At 43.3% G+C, this 24,508-nt stretch overlaps 1 protein-coding gene and 1 pseudogene across 2 annotated transcripts in view; both read right to left on the bottom strand.

Moving 5' to 3' along the window:
• The window catches only part of LOC138647923 (complement factor H-related protein 4-like), an 804,152-nt gene that overhangs the window by 566,549 nt on the left and 213,095 nt on the right, over positions 1–24,508 (bottom strand). For both annotated transcript variants that reach the window (XM_069737286.1, XM_069737287.1), the window contains exons 4-5: positions 19,759–19,941; positions 10,560–10,742 (exon numbers count right to left, since the gene is read on the bottom strand). In XM_069737286.1, the coding sequence (XP_069593387.1) occupies positions 10,560–10,742; positions 19,759–19,941 (366 nt within the window). The remainder of the gene's footprint in view (positions 1–10,559; positions 10,743–19,758; positions 19,942–24,508) is intronic.
• Positions 2,375–5,983, bottom strand: LOC138647435 (piwi-like protein 1 pseudogene; annotated as a pseudogene).

Here is a 24,508-nt window from a genome sequence, read left to right as displayed (position 1 = left end):
TTAGGGCTTGCGGTCAGCAGAGCTCCCACATCCCAGAGCTCGTCCTGTATGAGTTTAACTATCAGGTCGGGTGCTCCTAACCACCAGGTCATAACAGCCATCTGCCCATTTTAGAAAGTCAGCTACAGCTTCAGCCACTCTTGCTGTGCTTCAGCAGCGTTCGCAGCTTCCAGCTCACCGACTGGTGTGTGATGTCCCCACGCATTGGAACTCTACACTGCATATATTGGAAAAGATTTGTGAGCAGAAGAGGGCAATTGTTTACTACCAACATCAAAAAGACCGTTGATATTCAGTTCAGACTCCACACATAAGACCTCAAGAGTGGACATGGATGTCAGACATATGTACCATCCTACAAAACTTTGAGGACTGTACCAAGATGTTGAGCGGTGATGACGCCATAATTAGAATCACCATCTCGCTTTTCAGCATTCTGAAGACCTCTCTGCTCACAATTAAAGTGGATGCATTGCAGGCAGAACACTAGGACATGGAACAATGAACCATACAGGTGGATTACACTCAGCCCAGCCTCAAGTCTTCTCAATGTGGATTGTAGGCAATGAGGAGGAAGAACAGGAGCTACTTTCATGCGCTATAGAAGGTACTACAAGCACAGCTGTCATACTGTCTGTTCAGCGTCGATGGCCTGAGGACAGAGAGGATGAGGAGGAGGACAGCATGGTCAGTCGTCCTGGTGGTGAGGACAGGGAAGTCTTGCCTGTTAGCAGTCTGGTGCACATGGCTGATTTTATGCTGCGCTGCGTTTCACTTGACCCTCGCATTATAAAAATTTTGGGTGACACTCATTACTGATAGGTGACACTTTTAGACCCACGCTACAAGGAGAACTTTCAATATCTTCTGCCAGAGGCAGAGAGGTGTATTAAAATGTTGCAGTAGCAGAGGGCCTTTGTAGTGGAATTACTTTCAAAATTCCCATGGGAGAACGCTGCCAGCAGACGTCAGAGTTTATTGTACAACCAAGGAGGCCAAGCGAGAGAGAGAGAAGTACAATCCAGCTCAGGCAGGGGAACAATGGCAAAGTTATCGGACAGTTTTCTCAGACCCACCACAAAGTCAATGGGTGCTGTCACAAGAAGTGCAATGTTTGGGAAGTTGCTGAGGGAGTACCTTGCAGATCCTGCAAACATCCTCCGTGATTCCTCTGTGCCTTTTAATTATTGGGTATCCAGGCTGAACACATGGCATGAACTGGCTCTCTACTCCTTGGAGGTCCTGGCCTGCCCTGCTGCTAGCGTTTTGTCAGAGCAGGCTATTAGTGCCGCTGGTGGAATTATAACAGATAAGCGCATCCACCTGTCAACTGAAAATGCTGACAGGCTGACTCTTATAAAAATGAACAGGGCCTGGATTGGGCAAGATTTCTGTACACCACCAAGTGAAAACAGCGACATATAACCTCTAATACATTGTATGTTTTGTGGAGGTGTATTGTCATGCACCTCTCCCCAACCGCACATGGCTATCCGCTTCCTGATTTTTTCTGTTTGGTGTTGTCCTCCTCCTTATCATCATCCTTATCTTCCACAACCAGTACAACACCAGGATGAATGTATTCTGGGATGCAAAAGTCACTCAATTTTTGTGCAAGGATGTTTTTCTGATGCCCGTTACTAATTAGAAACCAAAACAAACTCCCCCAGGGGTAACTGTCATCAAGATGAGATGTATGTATATTTTTCTCATTTATTCTTATATATTCCAGTTTTTATATCTCTGCACCGTCCTTTTATGACCCAGTGTATACCTCTACAATATGAAAATATTGAAATATTATTATATAATATTTTTTATATCCCTGTCTCCGAGCTGTTGCTAGGGACAAACCTATCTCGTTGGACACAATCTGGCATCAAATATATGAACCTGTGTTCGCCCCTCCCTTTAGTTATTTACTTTCATTCATGGATTCACATTCTTTTTTTTATTTTTTTTATTTCAGTATGATTTTTCTTTGTCTCTTCATTCTCCACCACTAGATCACCAGGCTTAACGTCTTCTGTGCCGCTACAGGTAGTCCAATTTTTGCCAAAGGTGTCTATGATGCTCATAGTATATTTTTTTAAAAATGTATCCCCATTGAGGAAATGTTTGTCAGCCCATGCACTGCGTGTATGGGCATTACAAATCTAGGAGACACACTACTTTACATTGGGCCTAGTTTTTAATGAGACCTTCAGCAATGTCTCCTCATTCTCCACCACTAGATCATCACACTTAACGTGTTCTGTGCTGCTACAGGCAGTCCAATTTTTGCCAAGCCTGTCCATAAAAGATTTTTCAAAAAGGTACCCCCCATGGGGAAATGTTTCTCAGCCCATGCACTTCATGTATGGGAGTTGCTAGCCTAGTAGACCCGCTCCTTATCATTAGGCCTTGCTTTTAATTGTGCTAGTTGGGCAGGGGAGTCTATGTGCCCATATCCACATAAATGCAAGGCTTGCAGGCACTGTATATGAACGTATAGGTCTCCCTACATATATCAAAAGGCTCCATTACTGTCTGCTGCTGTGTATTTTATATATACCTAGCTGCAGTTATCCGTGGCATTTTTTTTTATTTTTATTTTTAAGATTATAACTGCTCATTTTGTTATAAAGAAATCCATAGCCTTCTTTTTTTCTACATTTATTTGCTTGGTCACGCTGCAGGCTACAGCCAGGTCATTGCATTACAAGAGCGTAAAAATATAATATTTTACCTATCTATGGGGGAGCCCAGGCATTAGATGTGAGTGGGCCTAACAATCTGTCCTTTTTTTGGGGGGTACTATCTAATATTTTGTAGTGTTTTAAAACACTTTTGGACACCATTTTGCTGCCCCAAAAAACTTTAGCTGGCTGCCCAAAAAATAGCCACAGTTGTTATATTTATCACTGTATGTTGTACGCCACACGCATCGCATATCATTGTGCTAAATTTTGGTGTGCCAAAAAAGGCCACATTTTGATCTGTCTGTTGTCTCTGGCTGACTCCTGGTATATCGGTGGTGTCAAAATCATTCGTTGCATTCTTCTGTCTGCTACCTTTGGTCTACTCAGTATTTATTGTTTTAAAAAACTAAAAAAAACTAAAAAATTATACAGTCTGTTATCTCGGTCACCCGCCTGGGGTATCTGTGGTGTAAAAATCTTCTGTTTGCAGGCATACGTTGCATTGTTCTGTCTGCTAGCCTTGGTATACTCAGTATTTATTGTTTTACAAAAAAAAAATGAAGAAAGAAAATGTATACAGTCTGGTTATGTCAGGCTGAGGCCTGGTGTACCTGTGGTGTAAAAATCGTAACTTTGCAGGCATAAGTTGCATTGTTCTGTCTGCTAGCTTTGTTCTATTCTTTTTTTTCTTTTTTTTTAAATTCACCAAAAAGTCTTTGACTTCAACCAACACCGCCCGGTTCATCTTGATGGGCATTTGCTGTGTGATCTTGAACAGGTTCTGCAGACGAGCGTTCGCTGCGACCTAATTTCTCCGGGTGTAAAAGAGCAGCCAATTATTCATATCTCGGGGACTGATCAGGACGGGACCCCTCTGCTCTCGCAACCAATCAGCAAACTGTGGATTATATTCAGCAGATTTGTCTTTTTGCATGATTTCTTTCCGGAGGTGCGATTCTCCCTTCGAACTGTAGCAGTTCGGTATCGAAATTCAGCCCCCAGTCAAGTAGCTCTTTCTGAACGCTTTCATCGTTGTGTAAGTAGTTCATGAACTTCCCAACTTGCCTCTCCCTCTGTTCTTGTGGTAAGTGGGTGTGAATGGCCAGGTCTTTCATGATGTTGAAGTCGTTTCTCATTGTAGCCGTCAGACCTGTTGGGTGACAGAACTCTGGCACCAGTATGATCGCTCCGTCTGTGACTCCCAGTTTGGGCCTCCGGGGGATGTTCAGGATGAGCGGCTGGATCATGTCTTTCACTTGTTCATTGTATTGGCTCTTTTAGTAGTCCACAAAGCTGATCTCACTTCCATCTGCCTTCTTGAAGGTGGACGCTTTAGTCATGTTCCAGGTGATCTCGTCTATACGGTAGGTTTTAGTGTTGAACTTGGTGAGGACGATCTGTCCGATCAGCTCTTTGCATAAGGCGTCCTGGAACCTCTGAGGGCCACACGAGGAGTAGAGGCTGCTTATGATGTCATACACAGTCTCGTTCCTGAGGACTTTGTGGCTGACATCAATGCTCAGCATGATGCTGAACTCGTACTGGAGGATGGAGGTGGAAAACCCCAGGCAGAGGGCAAATCGGTGGGCTTTGACTTCAGTGGCGTCGCTCGGGTTGTAATAGTTGCATCCTATCTGCTTCATATCCATTATCTTCATGAGTCTTCGGAAAATTGTTATAGAAATGGAAGCAGGTGGGCGAGGTCAGTGGAAGCTCATTGGTCAGGGTGATTGTTATCCTCACTTTCTCTCCATTTCGAGTTTGGCTGAACACCTCAGTGACCTTATTCAGTCTTTTTGGTTAAAACAACACGGTTCCATCAAACTCCCGCGCCTTCCCGATGGTTTCTTCATGCTGGTACAGGAGGCCATACCGCAAACGCTTGGACTCCATGGCGGAGTTGAAGTCAACTTGACACTGGTACAGGGCCCACTGTGGTCAGGACACCAGCTTGATGTGGTTGGTCACAAGAGTAATCTTGGTTCCAGAGGTGCCAGCTTTTGATTTTTGGACGTGTTCGATAGTCTGCCAGGTGTTCACCCTGACGTCATGGAAGTCACGCCGTATCCAGGAAAATGATGTGCACACTGTTAAATAGTTGGTGCAGGCTTGAACAAACAGTCCAAGTATCAAAGAGAATCAGCCGCACTCTGGTAGTTGAAGGTTATGCAAGATGTGTGGTTTATTTATTACATCAAATAGGTATACTCAGGACAGCCAGGTACAGTGATAAAGTCGCTGATGCAATATACTGACCTTATGCCAAAGAAGTAAATATAAGAGGAAGTATAAGAAAATACATGGATAAACCGCTGCAATTACCAGCTCTGGTAGACGTATGGGGAAGCCACATCCCCCAAAAGGCGAACGCGCTTCCTCATACGTCTACCGTAGCTGGTAATTGCGGCGGTTTATCCATGTATTTCCTTTCATTGTTCTACATCTGTTTTTCTTGTTCCTCATACTTTTTCCACTCTTTTTTCTCCTCCAGCCCTATGGGACTTGGCTTTCTCTTCTCTTATATTTACTTCTTTGGCATAAGGTCAGTATATTGCATCAGCAACTTGGTCGCTGCACCTGGTTGTCCTGAGTATACCTATTTGATGTAATACATTGCCTCTTAATAGTCTTGCTCTTGCCTGCACTCTTGGGACTGTGATCCCTATAAGATATTACACAGATTGTTGCTTTTGTTTTCTTTTATGACAGATTATCTGTCATACAGTTGTATATAATATCTGTCATACTTTCTGGACCGGAAGTTATTGTTGTCTTTTTGATTTTGATTTTCCTTTTGACCATGCATTCATGTTTATATGTACAGTACACTTATACTTTATATTTGTCTTGCAGTGAGGTTTTGACAAAGACCATCCTTGGTCGAAACGTTAACCTTATTTGAATCACATGGTCCGCCACTACTGTATTTCTAAAAAGCACCTGGTGATATTGTGTATATATGAATAAAGAAACCACACATCTTGCATAACCTTCAACTACCTGAGTGCGGCTGATTCTCTTTGATACATGAAGTCATGCCTACTGCCGCCCCATTCCCCGATAGACACTTCTGCAAGTCCAGCTGACATCTGCAGAACCTCGGACAATGATCTCTCTGTTGCCGCTGCCTGCGGACCTCTCTGGTGCCCTCTTCTGATGAGCAAAGGCTCAGGCGCTGGCTGCTGAGATCTGACTGCCGGCCGGGGTCCTTGGGGCTGCTGTACCTGTCCATGTGGTCTTTGTGAGGCCTGCTCCTGCACACGAGCTAGGTCACGGGCCCGCAATCTTGCTCGTCAGCTCATCTTTTACTTCGTACACAAACCACACACTAGTGTGTATTGTGCCTAATTTTTAATGAGGCCTTCATCAATGTTTCCTCTCTCCACCACTAGATCACCATGGTGAACATGTATGCTGCTACAGCCATTCAATTTTTGAGCACGGGTGTCTATGATACTACCCATAAATAATGTTTTAAAACTGTAATCCCCATGGGGAAATATTTGTCAGCTCATGCATTTAGTGTATGGGCATTACAAGTCTAGGAGACATGCTCCTTTACATTGGACCTAGTTTTTAATGAGGCCTTCCTCCATCTCTCATCATTTTCCACCACTAGATTACCAGTGTTCACATGTTCTTTGCTGCTTCAGACAGTCAATTGTTTTGGCAAGGGTGTCTATGATCCCCATTAAATATTTTTTTAAAGTGTACCCCCTCATGGGGAAATGCTTGTCAGCCCATACACTTAGTGTATGGGCATTACAAATCTAGGAGACCCGCTCCTTTAATTTGGGCCTAGTTTTTAATGAGGCCTTCCTCCACCTCTCATTTTCCACCACTAGATCACCAGGGTTCAAGTGTTCTGTGCTGCTACAGACAGTCAATGTTTTAGCAAGGGTGTCTGTGATGCCCATTAAATATTTTTTAAAAATGTTTCTCCCATGGGGAAATGTTTGTAAGCCCATAAACTTAGTGCATGGGCATTACAAGTCTAGGAGACCTACTCCTTTGTAATGGGATGGTTTTCTTTATGAGGCCCTCCTCCATGTTTCTTCCAAGGGGGATTGGGGTGTGTGCAAATTTGGGTCAATGCGGCCCTTGCATTCAATGCATAAGGAAACAGTATGGCAGGACCAACTGAAGAATGTGAAGTAGGTTTTCCTGTGGCCATCCAGTACCTGGGTTCAAAGGCTTATTGGGGTGCATATGACTTGGTAGCAGGACAGGTCTTCCATTCAACGCAACATTTTTTCAGGAAGTCCTCCAGTACCTCACGTGAAAGGGGTATTGGGGTGCATTGTAATTGTTGGCAGCCCAGTCACTCTCTGCATAGGCAATAACAGCATAGGAGACACACTGTTTAATAACGGCCCTTTAAGATTATTAATGCCGCCTAATGCCCCTCTAAAAATAGACAAATAAATGTAACAATGACCTTTCCCAGTGAATGCATTTGCATTGGTTGAAAGCAATGTTAAAGTTGAAAAATGCATCAAAAACGCTGCGTGTGAACATAGCCCAAGTGGTGGAGGAACATTTTGGTCTGAGGTTAATTATTTTGCCTTATATACAAGTCATTACCCTGGAAAGGATGTACCTTAACATATTTCCCAGCAAAATACATTTTGTTTTGTATGTTCTTTGGTGCACCTGTAAAAATTGCGTGAAACTCTGACAACATTGCTTACAGCTGTGACCTTGGAGACAGAAATTCTTCCAGGGGTGATCCCTATGATGTTCCCATGTCATTTCAGCAGTGTTTCCATCAGTTTCAGACTTTTTAGACCTTAAAAGGACCCCCGGGGGGCATCGTGGTTAAAACACTTGGGTTTCCCATAGACTTACATTGGGCTCGTTGCTCGGGTCGAATACCCAAGTATTCCATTTGCTCGACCCGAGCAATAAGTGTTAGGGCTAGCGGAACACACCAAATAATAAGACAGATAGAGTATGGTGCGTTCGCAGCCCGGGGTCCACCGTGCAGAGATGGAACCAGCTGCCAAGTAATGACGGACTATATGGCGGTACTCATAAGTATACACACGTGGGTTAGACTTCACCCAGCGTGAAGGAAGCGATCCTGTTGCATCACAGGACCGCGGTACCGCACATAGAGCGCGAGCAAGTAGTCAGCGAACTCAACCCCAACTAGGATTGAAGTCCTGTTAGACCCTTGCTGGCACAACACCGCAACTGGGTGTGTAAGGAAACTATATAACAATATTAAGGCACAAGAGTGCATGCGGTGCCGCACTGACGAACGCCACTAACCACCCAGGCTTGGGTAAGGAAAGCACAGAGGAAGTGCACGGCGCCGTACTGGCGGTCACAGCAACTGGACGCTGTAATGTGTGATTCGTGCTGTAGGATAAGTCGGGCGCTAGATAGCAACCATACACCTTCCGCGAACAGACATTCAATAGGGTAGGGGTATCCAAGGACGACTTGCACTCACAACATACACACATTAACAATTATACACTAGCGCATGGCCGTGCGGTCATGCGCAGTTTATATAGTTGCAGCACAGGAAGTGGCCACAGAAACTTTGCCCTTCCAAGACCTGCCAAGAGGACCAATGGAATGTGCTGCAGAGCCTGAGCACATGACCCTCGATCTCCAATGGGAGATCTTGCCCTGGGCATGCTCAGTGTGTGCAGACAAGGACTTAGTCCCAGAGAAGTCCGCTCGCTGCTGACCAGCACTGACTTTAATGGCAGAAACTGAAGAAGCAGCAGTAACTCTCTGTACAGAGTGAGACTGAGCAAGACGCTGGGACCGACGTCCCTGCTGAGCAGACTCCACTGCGGCTGGATAAGAATGGGAGACCGCAGCGGAGATGGCTCGAGATTCCCCCTGTGCAGAAGCGGGAACTCGAGACCTAACAATAAGCACCCAAGCATTTTAGTGCTCGCTCACCACTAGCTACCACGTAAACCGAGCCCCTGACAGCGCTCGTGCGGGCACAACTCCTGTGTCCACAAGATCTCCATTAGATACCCGTATGTCATATTTCGGCAAGTCATTGCTAAATATGACTTACAGGTACATCATATGACGTACAGGTACATTATATGTTGGGAAGGGGTTTAAATCAATGACTGCATTATCATGAAATATTAGCTTCCTATGGGAAGGGTCACTACTTAGGAAAGACCTCTTAAACTGGAATGACAGAACCACTCTAAGAATGGCTCTGTACAATGTAAGCTGTCAATGTATGAGATGAAGGCTTCTTCTGTCAGATATAAATCTACGTATACTCTGACGCAGCTATGTATAGGGTTATAGACAAAACATTCCTTAATGGCCTGTACTGTACACTGGTAATACTGGAAATCATTCACACTATATTTGTTCCCTATGTTTAGCATAAAAACAATAAACATTTCCAATGTATGTATAAATATACCTCATCAGTCCTGATGGAGTTAATATGTGTTATTATTGCTTTGGGGGGGGGGGGGTTAGGCCTTTTCATCATTTTATCTTTGGGTATTCCTGGCATTACCCAATACTTTGGTATAATATTTATCCATTGTCATCTTGGTCTGCTTTGGTTCCATGGTTTTGTCACCATTTATTGGTTAATTTATATATTCACTGCTCGTTTTTAGTCATCACACTCTATTTTTTTTTTTTGTGATATGAACAGATACCGTAGATATTTCTTTATCTATTGATGAGTTATCATGCTCCTCCTCATCGTATAATTTGTTCATATTCTCCATTAAAATATACTCCATGGCTAGATTACTAGGCCATTAGCTTTGTGTGGTTTCAGCAAAACTTATGATTTCCCTCATATTAGCCTCACATTTATATAAGGTTGTACTGTTCAATTGATTATTATTATGCAGCATACCAGAGTTTCTAGAGACCACTTTTGTAATTTCAGTCTTCTTATGGTGTGGTGTAGCGTTCTTTTAGTTGGCTGCTTCACATATTGCTTTAAAAAAAAATCTTTTCTGGATTTTCCATTTTTGTAATTTGTACAAGGTTTTTTTTTATTTTTGTATTTAATAAAAATGTATTTTGTTCATTATTTATTATTTCATCCTGTTTGTTTTCATGTATTTACATATTTAACCTCATCTAGTGTTTAGATGGTACAACTTTATTTTAAAAAGATGCTTTGCCGTACAGCATCCCAATATTGCCTAATAATCAAGAGTAAAGAGGCCCAGCATGAATTATGGAATTGCATTTAGTTTATAGTAAATCTTTATTTCCTCTGTTAGGAAGGGCCATACTTATACAAATCCCCCATCTAGCATCTCGGCAATTGGTTGTGGGTCCAGGTGCAGTATGAATGTGATTGTTTTTTAACTGAAAGTAATTAAGGTCATGGAGTTTTTTTAAAAAATATGATTTTGCCTCCCATTAAGAGAAATCTAAATTTTCTCGCGGAAATCTTACATTTTACATAATGTCAGCAATTTGTATTCTGTATGTGATATACAGTTTGAGAAATCCACAAATTGACAAACATATTTCATATTCTCTTCATAGCAAGAGAGCATGTGTGTCTCAAATGCCTGGACTAAATGTAGGTCCCAGTCCGGACCTGGTAGGAAGCAGGCAGATTGATAAACCAAGGTTTCTTATTTCAATGATTCTATCCATATCATTTAACAATAAGTGGTGATTGCGCGATGCCTCCTATTCATCAATGTGCCAATTATCCAAGACTTGATCTGATTTTTAATGTTTCATGTGGCTAAAAATAAATCCTATTCTACCTGGCATTTATGCCCCTCTTGTATGCCTCAGATTGGTGCTTGACAATTTTTTCATTTGCAGAACTTAGCAACACCTGCTAATACCTTGATTTGCACAACCCTATATATCCAAAAAATAATCAATTATACTTACTTGAACATTTTGCTGCAGTAAATTCTCCATTAGGGAGACACGTTCTAATTCCAGTGGTCTTTCCATCTGGTGTCTGAAAAGGAGATTTACACCTAAAATTCACTGCTTCTCCTTCCAGATAGTTTGATTGTAAGTTTACGAGTTCAGCATTTTCAAAATACGCCTTGTTGTTGGAACATTGTCCTATAAGATGCAAAGACATTTATATGAGTTCCTGTTTGTTTTTAGCATTGTTACATGATAGTAAATGCACCGTGTTCCTTCCAGAAATTGTGTATATTCATGTGTGGAATAATTGTAGAAGTTTTTGCAGCTGTCACATCCATCTGAATATTAATTGCAGAAATCCATGCACATTCTGCCATATCAATCCCAGTAAGATACATATAAATTACAGAGAGCATAATGCCCCATAGCAAATAAATATAATAGACAAAACTACCATAAAAAATCAGTCAATTTTATTAGACAAAAGTAAACAAACATACAAATATGAGGGTAAGGTGAATGATAAAAAATAGAACACACACATAGGAATATGCACATACATATAGGCACGAAAAGTGGGTGCCATACAGAGTGATATATGCAAAGTGCAATTCTAGGGCTATACGGGTCCAGGGCCCGTAGAAGCGCATAAGCGCGAAACGGCCGTCATCCTTTTCTTCCCTCCCGCACCCTAAACTTCTACCAGCCGCCTCTCCATTTTATGTCTGTTCATACATTTCAGTAGGCCAACATTTTTTATATTAAAATCATTTTTCAAAGTTATAAAGTATTCTAATTTAATGAGATAATGACTTTTGGGTGTCCACTGGCTGCAAAGCCTTAATCATCAACAATAACCAAAATAAACACATGTAATAAATCACTCAGTTTGTAATGACTCTATATAACATGAGTTTCACTTTTTGCATTGAAGAACTGAAATAAATAAACTTTTTGATGATATTCTAATTTTATGAGAAGCACCTGTATTGGGTACATTAGGTTACTTGTGTTGTCTTTTTTTGGTATGCCATGTTTTAAATTAAGTTTTTGACACTTAGCGTTTGATATTTCTTAATATTTAACTCTGACAAAACATTATTGATATAGTCATAGGTGGGTCACACACTTTTATACCTGTGGATTTTCTGCATCTAATGCATTGGGGAAAATCCACAAACTGCATTCAGTGGGTACGGAAAGTATTCATACCCCTTTAAATTTTTTACTCTTTGTTTCATTGCAGTCATTTGGTAAATTCAAAAAAGTTATATTTTTTTCTCATTAATGTACACTCTGCACCTCATCTTGACTGAAAAAAAACAGAAATGCAGTAATTTTTGTAAATTTATTAAAAAAAGAAAAACTGAAATATCACATGGTCATAAGTATTCAGACCCTTTGCTCAGTATTGAGTAGAAGCACCCTTTTGAGCTAGTACAGCCATGAGTCTTTTTGGGAATGACGCAACAAGTTTTTCACACCTGGATTTGGGGAACCTCTCCATTCCTCCTTGCAGATTCTCTCCAGTTCCATCAGGTTGAATGGTGGACATTGGTGGTGTGATGCAGTGACCCCTGTGACAGCTAGGGGGCGCTGTGAGTGCTCCTTGGATTGTGCATGGAGGCATATTTGTTGTTATAATGGTGGTGAAACAGTGACTGGCTGTGTTGTGAATGGCCGATATGTGTCGCAGAGGGAGTCTGCGTAGTAAGTCTGATGTAATGTTGTTCTGGGACCTGTAGTCCCTCAAGTGTGTATACAGTCATGGCCAAAAGTATTGACACCCCTGCAATTCTGTCAGATAATACTCAGTTCCTTCCTGAAAATGATTGCAAACACAAATTATTTGGTATTATTATCTTCATTTAATTTGTCTTAAATGAAAAAACACAAAAGAGAATGAAGCAAAGAGCAAAACATTGATCATTTCACACAAAACTCCAAAAATGGGCCAGACAAAAGTATTGGCACCCTCAGCCTAATACTTGGTTGCACAACCTTTAGCCAAAATAACTGCGACTAACCACTTCTGGTAACCATCAATGAGTTTCTTACAATGCTCTGCTGGAATTTTAGACCATTCTTCTTTGGCAAACTGCTCCAGGTCCCTGATATTTGAAGGGTGCCTTCTCCAAACTGCCATTTTTAGATCTCTCCACAAGTGTTCGATGGGATTCAGGTCTGGACTCATTGCTGGCAACCTTAGAAGTCTCCAGGGCTTTCTCTCAAATCATTTTCTAGTGCTTTTTGAAGTGTTTTGGGTCATTGTCCTGCTGGAAGACCCATGATCTCTGAGGGAGACCCAGCTTTCCCACACTGGGCCCTACATTATGCTGCAAAATTTGTTGGTAGTCTTCAGACTTCATAATGCCATGCACACGGTCAAGCAGTCCAGTGCCAGAGGCAGCAAAGTAACCCCAAAACATCAGGGAACCTCCACCATGTTTGACTGTAGGGACCGTGTTCTTTTCTTTGAATGCCTCTTTTTTTCTCTTGTAAACTCTATGTTGATGTCTTTGCCGAAAAAGCTCTGCTTTTGTCTCATCTGACCAGAGAACGTTTTAGGCTTTTTCAGGTAAGTTTTGGCAAACTCCAGCCTGGCTTTTTTATGTCTCGGGGTAAGAAGTGGGGTCTTCCTGGGTCTCCTACCATACAGTCCCTTTTCATTCAGACGCCGACGGATAGTACGGGTTGACACTGTTGTACCCTCGGACTGCAGGGCAGCTTGAACTTGTTTGGATGTTAGTCGAGGTTCTTTATCCAACATCCGCACAATCTTGCGTTGAAATCTCTTGTCAATTTTTCTTTTCCGTCCACATCTAGGGAGGTTAGCCACAGTGCCATGGGCTTTAAACTTCTTGATGACACTACGTACGGTAGACACAGGAACATTCAGGTCTTTGGAGATGGACTTGTAGCCTTGAGATTGCTCATGCTTCCTCACAATTTGGTTTCTTAAGTTCTCAGACAGTTCTTTGGTCTTCTTTCTTTTCTTCATGCTCAATGTGGTACACACAAGGACACAGGACAGAGGTTGAGTCAACTTTAATCCATGTCAACTGGCTGCAAGTGTGATTTAGTTATTGCCAACACCTGTTAGGTGCCACAGGTAAGTTACAGGTGCTGTTAATTACACAAATTAGAGAAGCATCACATGATTTTTCGAAGGGTGCCAATACTTTTGTCCACACCTTTTTTATGTTTGGTGTGGAATTATATCCAATTTGGCTTTAGGACAATTCTTTTTGTGTTTTTTTCATTTAAGACAAATTAAATGAAGATAATAATACCAATAATTTGTGTTTGCAATAATTTTCAGGAAGAAACTGAGTATTATCTGACAGAATTGCAGGGGTGTCAATACTTTTGGCCATGACTGTATGTATGGTGTAGCTGTAAGGGAGACTTACTAGGCTAGTTGTGTGAGATGGGTGGGACAAACTAGCCACACATCCACACTCCCATCCAGGGGAGTGGTTAAGGATATAAAATGTGACCAGGGTGTGGGTCACATGTTCCTGCATGGTTCCAGTGGAAGGTCCTGGAGAGCCTGTGTGTTGGGAGGTTCTGGGAGTAGGACCGGATCCCTGAATAGCACACTGAACCATCTGTGTTGGATTTCCTGGGAGCAGGAGTCCTGAATAGCACATGGTGGGGCTTTGGACCTGGTGGCCTGGGGTGTTGGACAGAGGTCCTGAATAGCACCTGGACAGGTCACATGTGCGGTTCATGTGGGGAGGAGGCTTCCTGAAGAACACATGCTGGAGTGTTGGGAGGTTCTGGGAGTAGGACCGGATCCCTGAATAGCACACAGTGACTGTGGTTCTGGATGGTCTATGTTGGGGGAAGCTACCGTCCTTCGGTGGGTCTGGACTGACTAAGATATGCCGCCATGCAAGTTGGTGATCCCTGTGAGGCAGCTTTCCCAGAGGAGTGGACTGACGAGGAGTCAGCAGGTGGAGCAGGAGCTCCCGTCAGGTACCTATACAGACTGTTGGTGCTTGTGATGTTCCATGAACTGTGTGGTCTCCCACGGTGACTGAACGGAGTGAGGTTCGGCGTGTTTAGAGACCGCGACCCAGTGTCATATGCGCTGTATGTGACTTGGGACATTGGTGAAGTGTACGGCGTACAGACACCCATGGTAACTGGGTGAAGTGAAAGGTCCAGCATGTTTAGTGTCTGTGAGACAAAGCCGTAAACGTGAGTTAAAGCCGTAAATGAAGTGTTAAGACAAAGCTGTAAGTTAATATCACCAGTTGGTGCCTATTGTGTTTGATGAAAAGTATAATATGAACTGTGCATAACCCGGTTTATGACCCTTTAATAAACCGTATGGACTGTTTTGTGTTCAAAAATCGTGCCTGTCTACGTCAATCCCGTGCCAAGCGAATGTCCCCCAATACACTTAGTGAGAGCAATCTTACAGTGGACAGCCATTTTCAGGTCTCTCCAGAGATGCTCAATTGAGTTTAGGTCAGGGCTCTGGCTGGGCCAGTCAAGAATGGTCTCCACACAAAACTCACAAAAATTATCATAAATTTTTGGCCGAGAGAAAATAAATATATCTCTCCCAATATTTTTGCCCAAATCTCTGGGACAGCCTAGGATACTCCCCAATATATATAAAACAAAAAAACGGAGTATATAGATCCCAATACACATATTTAAAAATATACGTTTTTTATTAATCAACAATATTCTGAAAACATTACATCAGTAAATACATATATAGCACAGGATAAAGTGAGGAGGAAACAGATGGTAGCGGCGAAACAAAAAGAAAAGTATATATCACATCCCTGGGGCTGCTAGTACAAGATCATTAGTATAAGGATTTCATGTAACAAAATGCCACAATCTCCCATAGTTAAATTATTAGTTAAAGTGCCACAGTGCAAAGATATTACCATTCATAAGTACCAAGCAGCTTAGCCATCAGGTATGGATGTCTTTCCAAGTTCCACACGCAGCCCCCCCATGGAAAGACATCCATACACGATGGGTAAGCTGCTTGAAATCCTTATACTAGTGATCTTGTACTAGCAGCCCCAGGGATGTGATATATACTTTTCTTTCTGTTTCGCCGCTACCATCTGTTTCCTCTTCACTTTATCCTGTGCTATATATGTATTTACTGATGTAATGTTTTCAGAATATTGTTGATTAATAAAAAACGTATATTTTTAAATATGTGTATTGGGATCTATATACTCCGTTTTTTTGTTTTATACAGTCAAGAATGGTCACAGAGTTGTTCTGAAGCCACTCCTACTTTATTTTAGATGTGTGCTTAGGGTCATTGTCTTGCTAGAAGGTGAACCTTTTCCCAAGTCTGATGTCCAGAGCACTTTGGAAGAAGTTTTCATCCAGGATATCTCTGTACTTGGCTGCATTCATGTTTCCTTCAATGACAACCAGTTGTCCTGTCCCAGCAGCTGAAAAACAGCCCCATAGCATGATCCTGCCACCACCATGTTTCAGTGTTGGGATTGTATTGTACAGGTGATGAGCAGTGCCTGTTTTTTTCCACACTTACTGCTTATAATTATCACCAAAAATGTCTATCTTCGTCTCATCAGACCAGAGAATCTTATTTCTCATAGTCTGGGAGTCTTTCATGTGTTTTTTAGCAAACTCTATGCAGGCTTTCATGTCTGACATTGAGGAGAAGCTTCCATTGGGCCACTTTGCTTTGCCATAGAGGCTTTACTGGTGGAGAGTTGCAGTGATAGTTGACTTTGTGGAACTTTCTCCCATATCCCTACTGCATCTCTGCAGCTCAGCCACAGTGATCTTGGGGTTCTTTTTTACCTCTCTCACCAAGGTTCTTCTCCCACGATTGCTCAATTTGGCTAGACGGCAAGGTCTAGGAAGACTCCTGGTGGTCCCATACTTCTTCCATCTAAGAATTATGGAGGCCACTGTGTTCTTAGGAAGCTTGAGTACTGCAGAAATTATTTTGCAACCCTAGCCAGATCTGTGCCTTGCCACAATTCTGTCTCTGAGCTCCTTGGCCAGTTGCTTTGACCTCATGATTCTCATTTTGTCTGACATGCACTGTGAGCTGTGGGGTCTTATATAGACAGGTGTGAGCCTTTCCAAATCAAATCCTATCTGTTTAATTAAACACAGCTGGACTCCAATGAAGGAGTAGAACCATTTCAAGGAGGATCACAAGGAAATGGACAGCATGTGACTTAAATATGAGTGTCAGAGCAAAGTGTCTGAATATTTATGACCATGTGATATTTCAGTTTTTTATTTTTTATTAAATTTGCAAAAAATTCTACATTTCTGTTTTTTTCAGTCAAAATGAGGTGCAGAGTGTACATTCATGTGAAATAAATGAACTTTTTTGAATTTACCAAATGGCTGCAATGAAGCAAAGAATGAAAAATTTAAAGGGGTATGAATACTTTCTGTACCCACTGTAAAACTCAGCGTACCCGCAAGAGGCATTGACATATTGAGGAATTGAAAATTGCACAGTGCACATGAGATTTCAATAAGTTCTATCTACTCTAGTGAAACTGTAAAGCGCTGCACAGCAAAAATATTCTATGTCAAAAAATCACCATAAACTCTTTGTGGGGACTTAAATAGGTGTTCTCAAGTTATTAAAGAGAATTTGTTAGGACATTTTCATGTAGTATACTAATAGTATCCTGAAATAAGGCTTGGGCAGCCCTTTCATGATATGTAATTTTAATTTCTGTATATGGCCACCTTGTTTTGCTGTAAATTTATCTCTCAAAGGCAAGTGAAGCATACTGTATGTAAATGGTAAATGAATATTCAACCTTTCCTCCTTCCATAATCATGCCCACCCTTCATGGACAGCGTCACTGATTCAGTCAGACTGCTCAGTTTCTTGCCCCAGGATTGCATAGCAATGCTCAGACTGCCCATGGAATCTCCTGACCCGGGTGTGACAGCATGTAATTCAATGCAGATGTTACACTCCAATTAGATCAGAAGAACAGACAGCCAGTATTAGGATTGCAATCCAATCCTTGGTAATAATGTGGTCGACTCATTCAGCGACACCAGTGCAGAGACGTGGGTGGTATTATGGACGGGGATGGGTTGAATATTCATTTGCCATTTACATATGCTTGACTTGCCTGCTTGAGAAAATAAATATGTCCAGGGATGGCAGCAACACAAATGGGCCAGGTACAGAAATAAAATTTTACATATCCTGAAAGGGTTTCCCAAGCACCATTTCAGGTTACCATTAATATACTACACACAAATAGCCTGACAGATTCCCTTTAAATTGCTTGAATTAATTAGACAGCATAAAAATATGCAAGTTTGCAATTGACTTGCTGTTTCTATCTACTGCAGTTTTCCTGCAATGAGAGCTGTTAGCTTTCTTAGTCTTCACATAGTTTCCATGGAACTTGGCCATTAGAACCTTTCCAGAACCTAGCCAATTGTGGACAGTAGCTACATTCCAGAAGAGAGGTTAACTCCTAGCATACTAGCTACATCTCTCCAGGCTTTTATACTTTTTATTAAATCTTACAAAATCACTAGCCCTTGCAGCTTTCAGAGCAGGTCTCCTCATGGTGGCTTTCTGCTCTTACTGCCTCAAAAAATGTGCTTGTTTAATGAGGGATGTGTTACAGCAGAACTTTTGTTGAGCTTTATTGGTCTACTAATACTACAGCTCTGTTATTCACAAGAACTGTCACTCAAAAAAGTGTGCCCGCCCTACCAGAAACCAAGAAAATGGGAAATAGGTAGGACAATGCATTGCTCTGAGCTGCTCAAATGACAACTTGAAAATATCCCTTTAACCTTAGGTTCCAGACACTCATGGGTAAGGTTCTTTATTAATCAAAAATGGAATAAGCAACTACACTACACAATTAACATAGGGAAGCTACACTGTAGTGCATCATGGAAGGCATCTATAGTATTTTGAATTTTTGACAATGTATTAATATTTCATTTAATTTCTATGGATAACGAAAGGCTGTACAGTTTTCCAATGTACTTTCATATCAGTCAATCAATTAATCAGTTTAAATTGGTCTTCATTAGGCCACGTTCTCATGCTGAGTATTTGATGATTTTTTTTACCTAACTATTTGTAAGTCAAAAACAGGAGTGGGCCAATCCGAGGAAAAGTATAATAGAAAAACGTGACCATCACCACTTCTGCATTTTTCACGCACTCCTGGTTTGGGCTTACAAACAATGATGTAGACGACCATCTGGTTTGGAGTGAGATTTTCTAGTTCTCTGATAAGTGACAGCATTTGAATGATCTCATGAATATGGGTAGGGTTGAGCGAAACGGGTCGAGATTTTTCAAAAGTCGCCGACTTTTTGCAAGGTCGGGTTTCATGAAACCCGACCCCAGTGTGGGGTCGGCCATGAAGTCGGCGATCTTTTGAATCTGGAATCGGAATTCCGATACCGATTCCCGATATGTTTAAGATATCGGGAATTGGTATCGGAATTCAGATTAAAGTGTAAAATAAAGAATTAAAATAAAAAATATCGCAATACTTACCCTCTGACGCGCCCTGGTACTAACCGGCAGTCTTCCTTCCTTAGAATCAGCCTTCCAGGACCTGGCGGTGACGTCGCGGTGACGTCGCGGCTTGTGATTGGCCGCGCGGCCGCCCATGCCGTCACAAGCCGCGACGTCACCGCGACGTCACCGCCAGGTCCTGGAAGGCTGATTCTAAGGAAGGAAGACTGCCGGTTAGTACCAGGGCGCGTCAGAGGGTAAGTATTGCGATATTTTTTATTTTAATTCTTTATTTTACACTAAAATATGGATCGCAGGGCCTGAAGGAGAGTTTCCGCTCCTTCAGACCCTGGGAACCATGGAAACCCAATGCACTGCATTGGGTTTCGAGTTTCGGCCGACCCCGACCCCGACTTTTTTATAGGATCGGCCGATTTCACTCGACCCGACTTTTGAAAAAGTCGGGTTTCGTGAAACCCGACCCGATCCTATAAAAGTAAAGGTCGCTCATCCCTAAATATGGGTGTTATTAGGTCTCAGAACGGACTGTACATTGATATTTTTTGAAAAATAATGATTTCATAAAGAAAGGGTAAAAGACATTTGTTCAACTTTTAATTCTACAATGAAGCTTAAATGCTTTAAACCAAACTATCTATTTATGTTCAAAATAATCTTTTATTTTCAAGAGAGTTCGCAAACTGGACAAATTCTTACGTAAACATTTTGGTTCAGGATTCCATCCAAAGTTAGTACATTCTGTTCTCCCCCAGTATTGTCTTTGTAGTGACAGATAATTTGTATTACACTTATAATCTATTGTACTTCTAGGACTCCTTGGAAAAAAGTAATTGTAGTAAAGCGCTCCATTTTTAATATCAGGTTCATCACATTTTTTACCTGCAGAAACAAAGTAGGAAAAAGAGAACAGGTGTAAGGATGAAAAAGGTCTGACAACACCTGCTATCAACTAATAAAAGCTATGAGTAGCTCAAGGGAAGACATGGAAATGGCTGAAAATGAGAAGATAATGTAATCTTGATTGCCCATCCAAGACACTTGCACTATTTTATAACCTTAATGGATAACTGTAACTATTTTAGAATCTTATTGGATAAGAAATGTAAGGGTATGTGCACAACAATTGCTGCGGGTTTCACGTTGTGTACTTATGTGGCATCCAACCCACAACGGCCAGATGTTACAGTATAGTGGATGGGATTTCAAGAATTCCCATGCCCACTATGCGTCCACAGATGCCGGCGGATTACCCGCAAGACTGACATGTGGCGCGTCTCTTCAGACCACAGCACATCAATTTTCTCTTGTGGAGACGCAAGTCTCCGCATAAGAATTTTCATCAATAGAGTGTATTGAACACGGTGAATCCGCGTGGTCCAGTGAACACATGCGGATTCACCGGCATTCAAAAGATGGCAGCGCTTTGGATGCAGTGAACATGCTCTGCGTCCAAAGAGATGCTAGTTACAAATCATGTGCACCTGGCCTCAAAGGATGGGAATAAATGTTTATTTTATAAATGTTATGTTTTCAGTTTTTTTTAAACCACTTCATCACACTAATTCACCATTTTACTGACCTGAGGTGTAAGAGAATAATGACTCCAAACGGACTAAAATGCAGTGGGTTGTTAATTGTATACCTACAGTTGTGTGAAAAAGTGTATGCCCTCTTCCTGATTTCCCATTCTTTTGCATGCTTGTCATGCATAAATGTTCCAGATCACCCAAAAAAATTTCCGCTCATTTCCGGGATTATTCCGCGGTAACTGTTGTCTTCACTCAGCATTTTTGGCAGACTTTAGAGACCCAATCACGTGTGACAGCTCTCCAGCGACCAAACACTGCAGCGATCCGGATCGTTGTCTGGATCGCTGCAGCGTCGCTCAGTGTGAAGGTACCTTTAGGGCTAGCGGAATGCACTGAGTAAATAGAGATGTTTTTATTGATATTGGTGTGTTCGCAGCCCGGGCTCCACCGTGCAGGAGTACCTGCTGCTAGCAAACGGCGGAACTATATGGCGGTATGGACTAACTCAGTTAATTCACCGAGTAGCCATGAAAGAAAAGCACTGTGCCCTGTTAGACTCCACAGAGGCACAGGCTAACTGCCCAAACAGAGAGCAGTCAGTGGTCACGCATGCACACAAAACTCCTCGCCAGAGGTGCCAGCATTCTAGGGGCTTATTTCAGCCAGGTCCCTGAATACATTCAATCACAAACTCCTCGCCAGAGGTGCCAGCATTCTAGGGGCTTATTTCAGCCGGGTCCTTAAACACACTCTCACGTGACCACACTGGCGCAAAGCACATAACAAAAGACAATACTAGCGCATGGCCGTGCGGCCATGTGAGCCTTAAATAGCTGCAGCAAGTAAAAGACCTTCCTAGAAGAGACTGCCATACCTGAGCATGTGACCCTAGATCTCCACTGAGAGATCTTGCCCTGGGCATGCTCAGTGTGTGCAAAGCAGGACTTAGCCCTAGCACCTACAAGGACCTTCCTGAAAGGACCAATGGACTTAGCTGCAGTATCTGACCATGTGACCCTCGATCTCCACTGAGAGATCTTACTCTGGGCATGCTCAGAACGTGAAAAGCAGGACTTAGTCCCAGAAGCGTCTGCTCGCCGCTGCCCAGCACTGACTTCAATGGCAGAAGCAGGAAATGCAGCAGTAACTCTTTGCACAGAGTCAGACTGAGCGAGATGCTGGGACCGACGTCTCTGCAGGCTCCACTACGGCAGGAGAAGAATGGGAGACCACAGCGGAGATAGCCCGAGATTCCCCCTGTGCAGAGTCAGGAACTCGACCCCTAACATTACCCCCCTACTAGCCCCCCCCCTCCTTGGGCCCCGCTACGTTCGAAGGCAGCAATGAGTTGCGGAGCACGAATGTGCTCAGCAGGCTCCCAGGATCTATCCCCAGGACTGTAACCCCTCCAGTCCACCAAATAAAATTTTTTGCCATGAACCACCTTGCACCCCAAAATAGCGTTCACCTCGTAATCGTCCGTAGACGAACCCGATGTCCCGGCAGATAACTCAGAAAACCTGGACATGTATACGGCTTAAGGAGGGACAAATGAAAGGTGTTGGTGATACCTAGGCGTGGAGGAAGGGCTAGACGGTAAACCACAGGATTAACCTGTTCGAGGACCTTGAAGGGACCCAAGTAGCGAGGAGCAAACTTAGTGGACTCAACACGCAGCCTGATGTTACGAGCGGAGAGCCACACTAAGTCGCCAGGAGCAAAGGTCGGAGAAGGGCACCGATGTGCATCAGCGGAGGACCTCATTCTCTCCTTGGAGGCCCAGAGGGCATCCTGAGTGCGGTCCCAAATGTCTCGTGCCTGCACTGCCCAGTTTGCCACCCTGGAGTCAGCAGAGGACACGGGCATAGGCACAGGAACCCGCGGATGCTGGCTGTAATTAAGGAGGAAAGGAGTCTGACCGTTGGAGTCAGCTACAGCATTGTTAAGGGCAAACTCTGCCAACGGTAACAAAGATGCCCAGTCATCCTGCCTGGCATAAACAAAATGTCGCAAATAAGTGACCAGAGTCTGATTGGCTCTCTCAACCAACCCATTCGTCTCAGGATTATAAGCCGAAGAGAGATTTAACTCGATACTGAGTAGACGACAAAGCTCCCTCCAGAGCCGAGACGCAAACTGGGGACCCCAGTCACTATCAATCTTGTCCAGCATACCGTGTAAGCGAAAGATATGTTTGATGAACAAGGCTGCCAGAGCCCGTGCACAAGGTAGCCGTGGAAGAGGCACCAAATGAACCATTTTGGAAAAATGGTCGGTGATCACCCAGATAATGGTGCAACTACGAGACTTGGGTAAGCCCACCACAATGTCCATCCCGACCATCCCCCAGGGACTGTCCGCCACCGGCAGAGGGTAAAGCAAACCAGCTGGCCGTTGCCGAGGGGACTTGTTCTTGGCGCAAGAGACACACGCCCGAATGTAGTCTGCGACATCACGAGCCATATGCGGCCACCAGTATGTCTTCGGCAGTAACTCAGATGTCCTTTTGGAACCAAAATGTCCACCCACCCTGGACGAGTGTGCCCAAGAGAGAACCTCCAGTCACAAACTGGATGGTACAAAAGTCTTGCTCGGAGGCACAGACTCTAGCGAAACCGGGGCCACAGTTCTGAGGCTCTCAGTGGAGACAATAAGCCGCCTCGAGGCTCCTCTTCCTCCTCCACAGATGACACAATGGAGCGAGAGAGAGCATCGGCACGAATGTTCTTCTCTACAGAAAGAAAATGGAGGGTGAAATGAAACCAGGAGAAGAACAAGGACCATCTGGCCTGGCGAGAATTTAACCGCTGGGCTGTCTGCAGGTACACCAAATTTTTATGATCTGTGAAGACTTGGAAGGGAAAACGAGCTCCCTCCAAGAGATGTCTCCACTCCGAGAAAGCCATCTTCATGGCTAGCAACTCCCTGTCCCCGATGGAATAATTCCTCTCTGCTGGTGAGAAGGTCTTAGAAAAGAAGAAGCAAGGATGCTTCCGACCTTGAGCATCCTTTTGGAAGAGGACTGCTCCAGCACCAACAGATGAGGCATCCACCTCCATGATAAATGGCTTATCTACATCTGGGCGATGTAGGATGAGAGCGCTAGCAAAGTGTGACTTTATGGAGACAAAGGCCTTGGAGACCTCTTCAGACCACAACTTGGGATTTGGCCCCTTCATGGTGAGGGCAACCAAGGGAGCTACCAAAGTTGAGAAGTGCGGAATGAACTGGCGATAATAATTAATGAACCCCATAAAGCGCTGCACCACTTTAACTGAATGAGGTTCCTGCCAGTCCATCACAGCCTGTAGCTTGGCAGGATCCATAGCCAAACCCTGGGTAGAGATAATATAACCAAGGAAAGGCAAGGACTCCTGCTCAAACACACACTTCTCCAACTTGGCGTAGAGGGAGTTTGCCCATAAGAGGTCGAAGACTTTGCGAACATCTCTCTGATGGGAGTCAATATCTGGAGAGTAGATGAGAATATCATCCAGATAGACTACGACCGAGGTGGAAAGCATATCCTGGAAGATGTCGTTCACAAAGTCTTGGAAAACGGCTGGGGCATTACAGAGCCCAAAGGACATCACCGGATATTAATAGTGCCCATCCCTGGTGTTAAAAGCCATCTTCCATTTGTTCCCCTCACGGATGCGAATCAGGTTGTAAGCACCCCGCAGATCTAATTTAGTAAACACCCTTGCTCCCCGAAGCCTATCGAAGAGCTCAGATATCAAGGGCAAAGGATACTTATTCTTAACGGTGATGGCGTTAAGACCCCTGTAGTCTATGCATGGACGCTGTTCTCCATTCTTCTTCTGCACGAAGAAGAATCCAGCCCCAGCAGGTGACACTGCCTTCCTGATGAACCCTCTTGCCCGATTCTCTTGAATGTAGCGAGACATTGCCTCCGT

This window comes from Ranitomeya imitator, chromosome 8, assembly GCF_032444005.1.
Source record: "Ranitomeya imitator isolate aRanImi1 chromosome 8, aRanImi1.pri, whole genome shotgun sequence".
In the NCBI taxonomy this organism is placed as follows: Eukaryota; Metazoa; Chordata; class Amphibia; order Anura; family Dendrobatidae; genus Ranitomeya; species Ranitomeya imitator.
The sequence above is the reverse complement of the archived record's forward strand: the minus strand, read 5'-3'. Positions and strand labels throughout refer to the sequence as shown.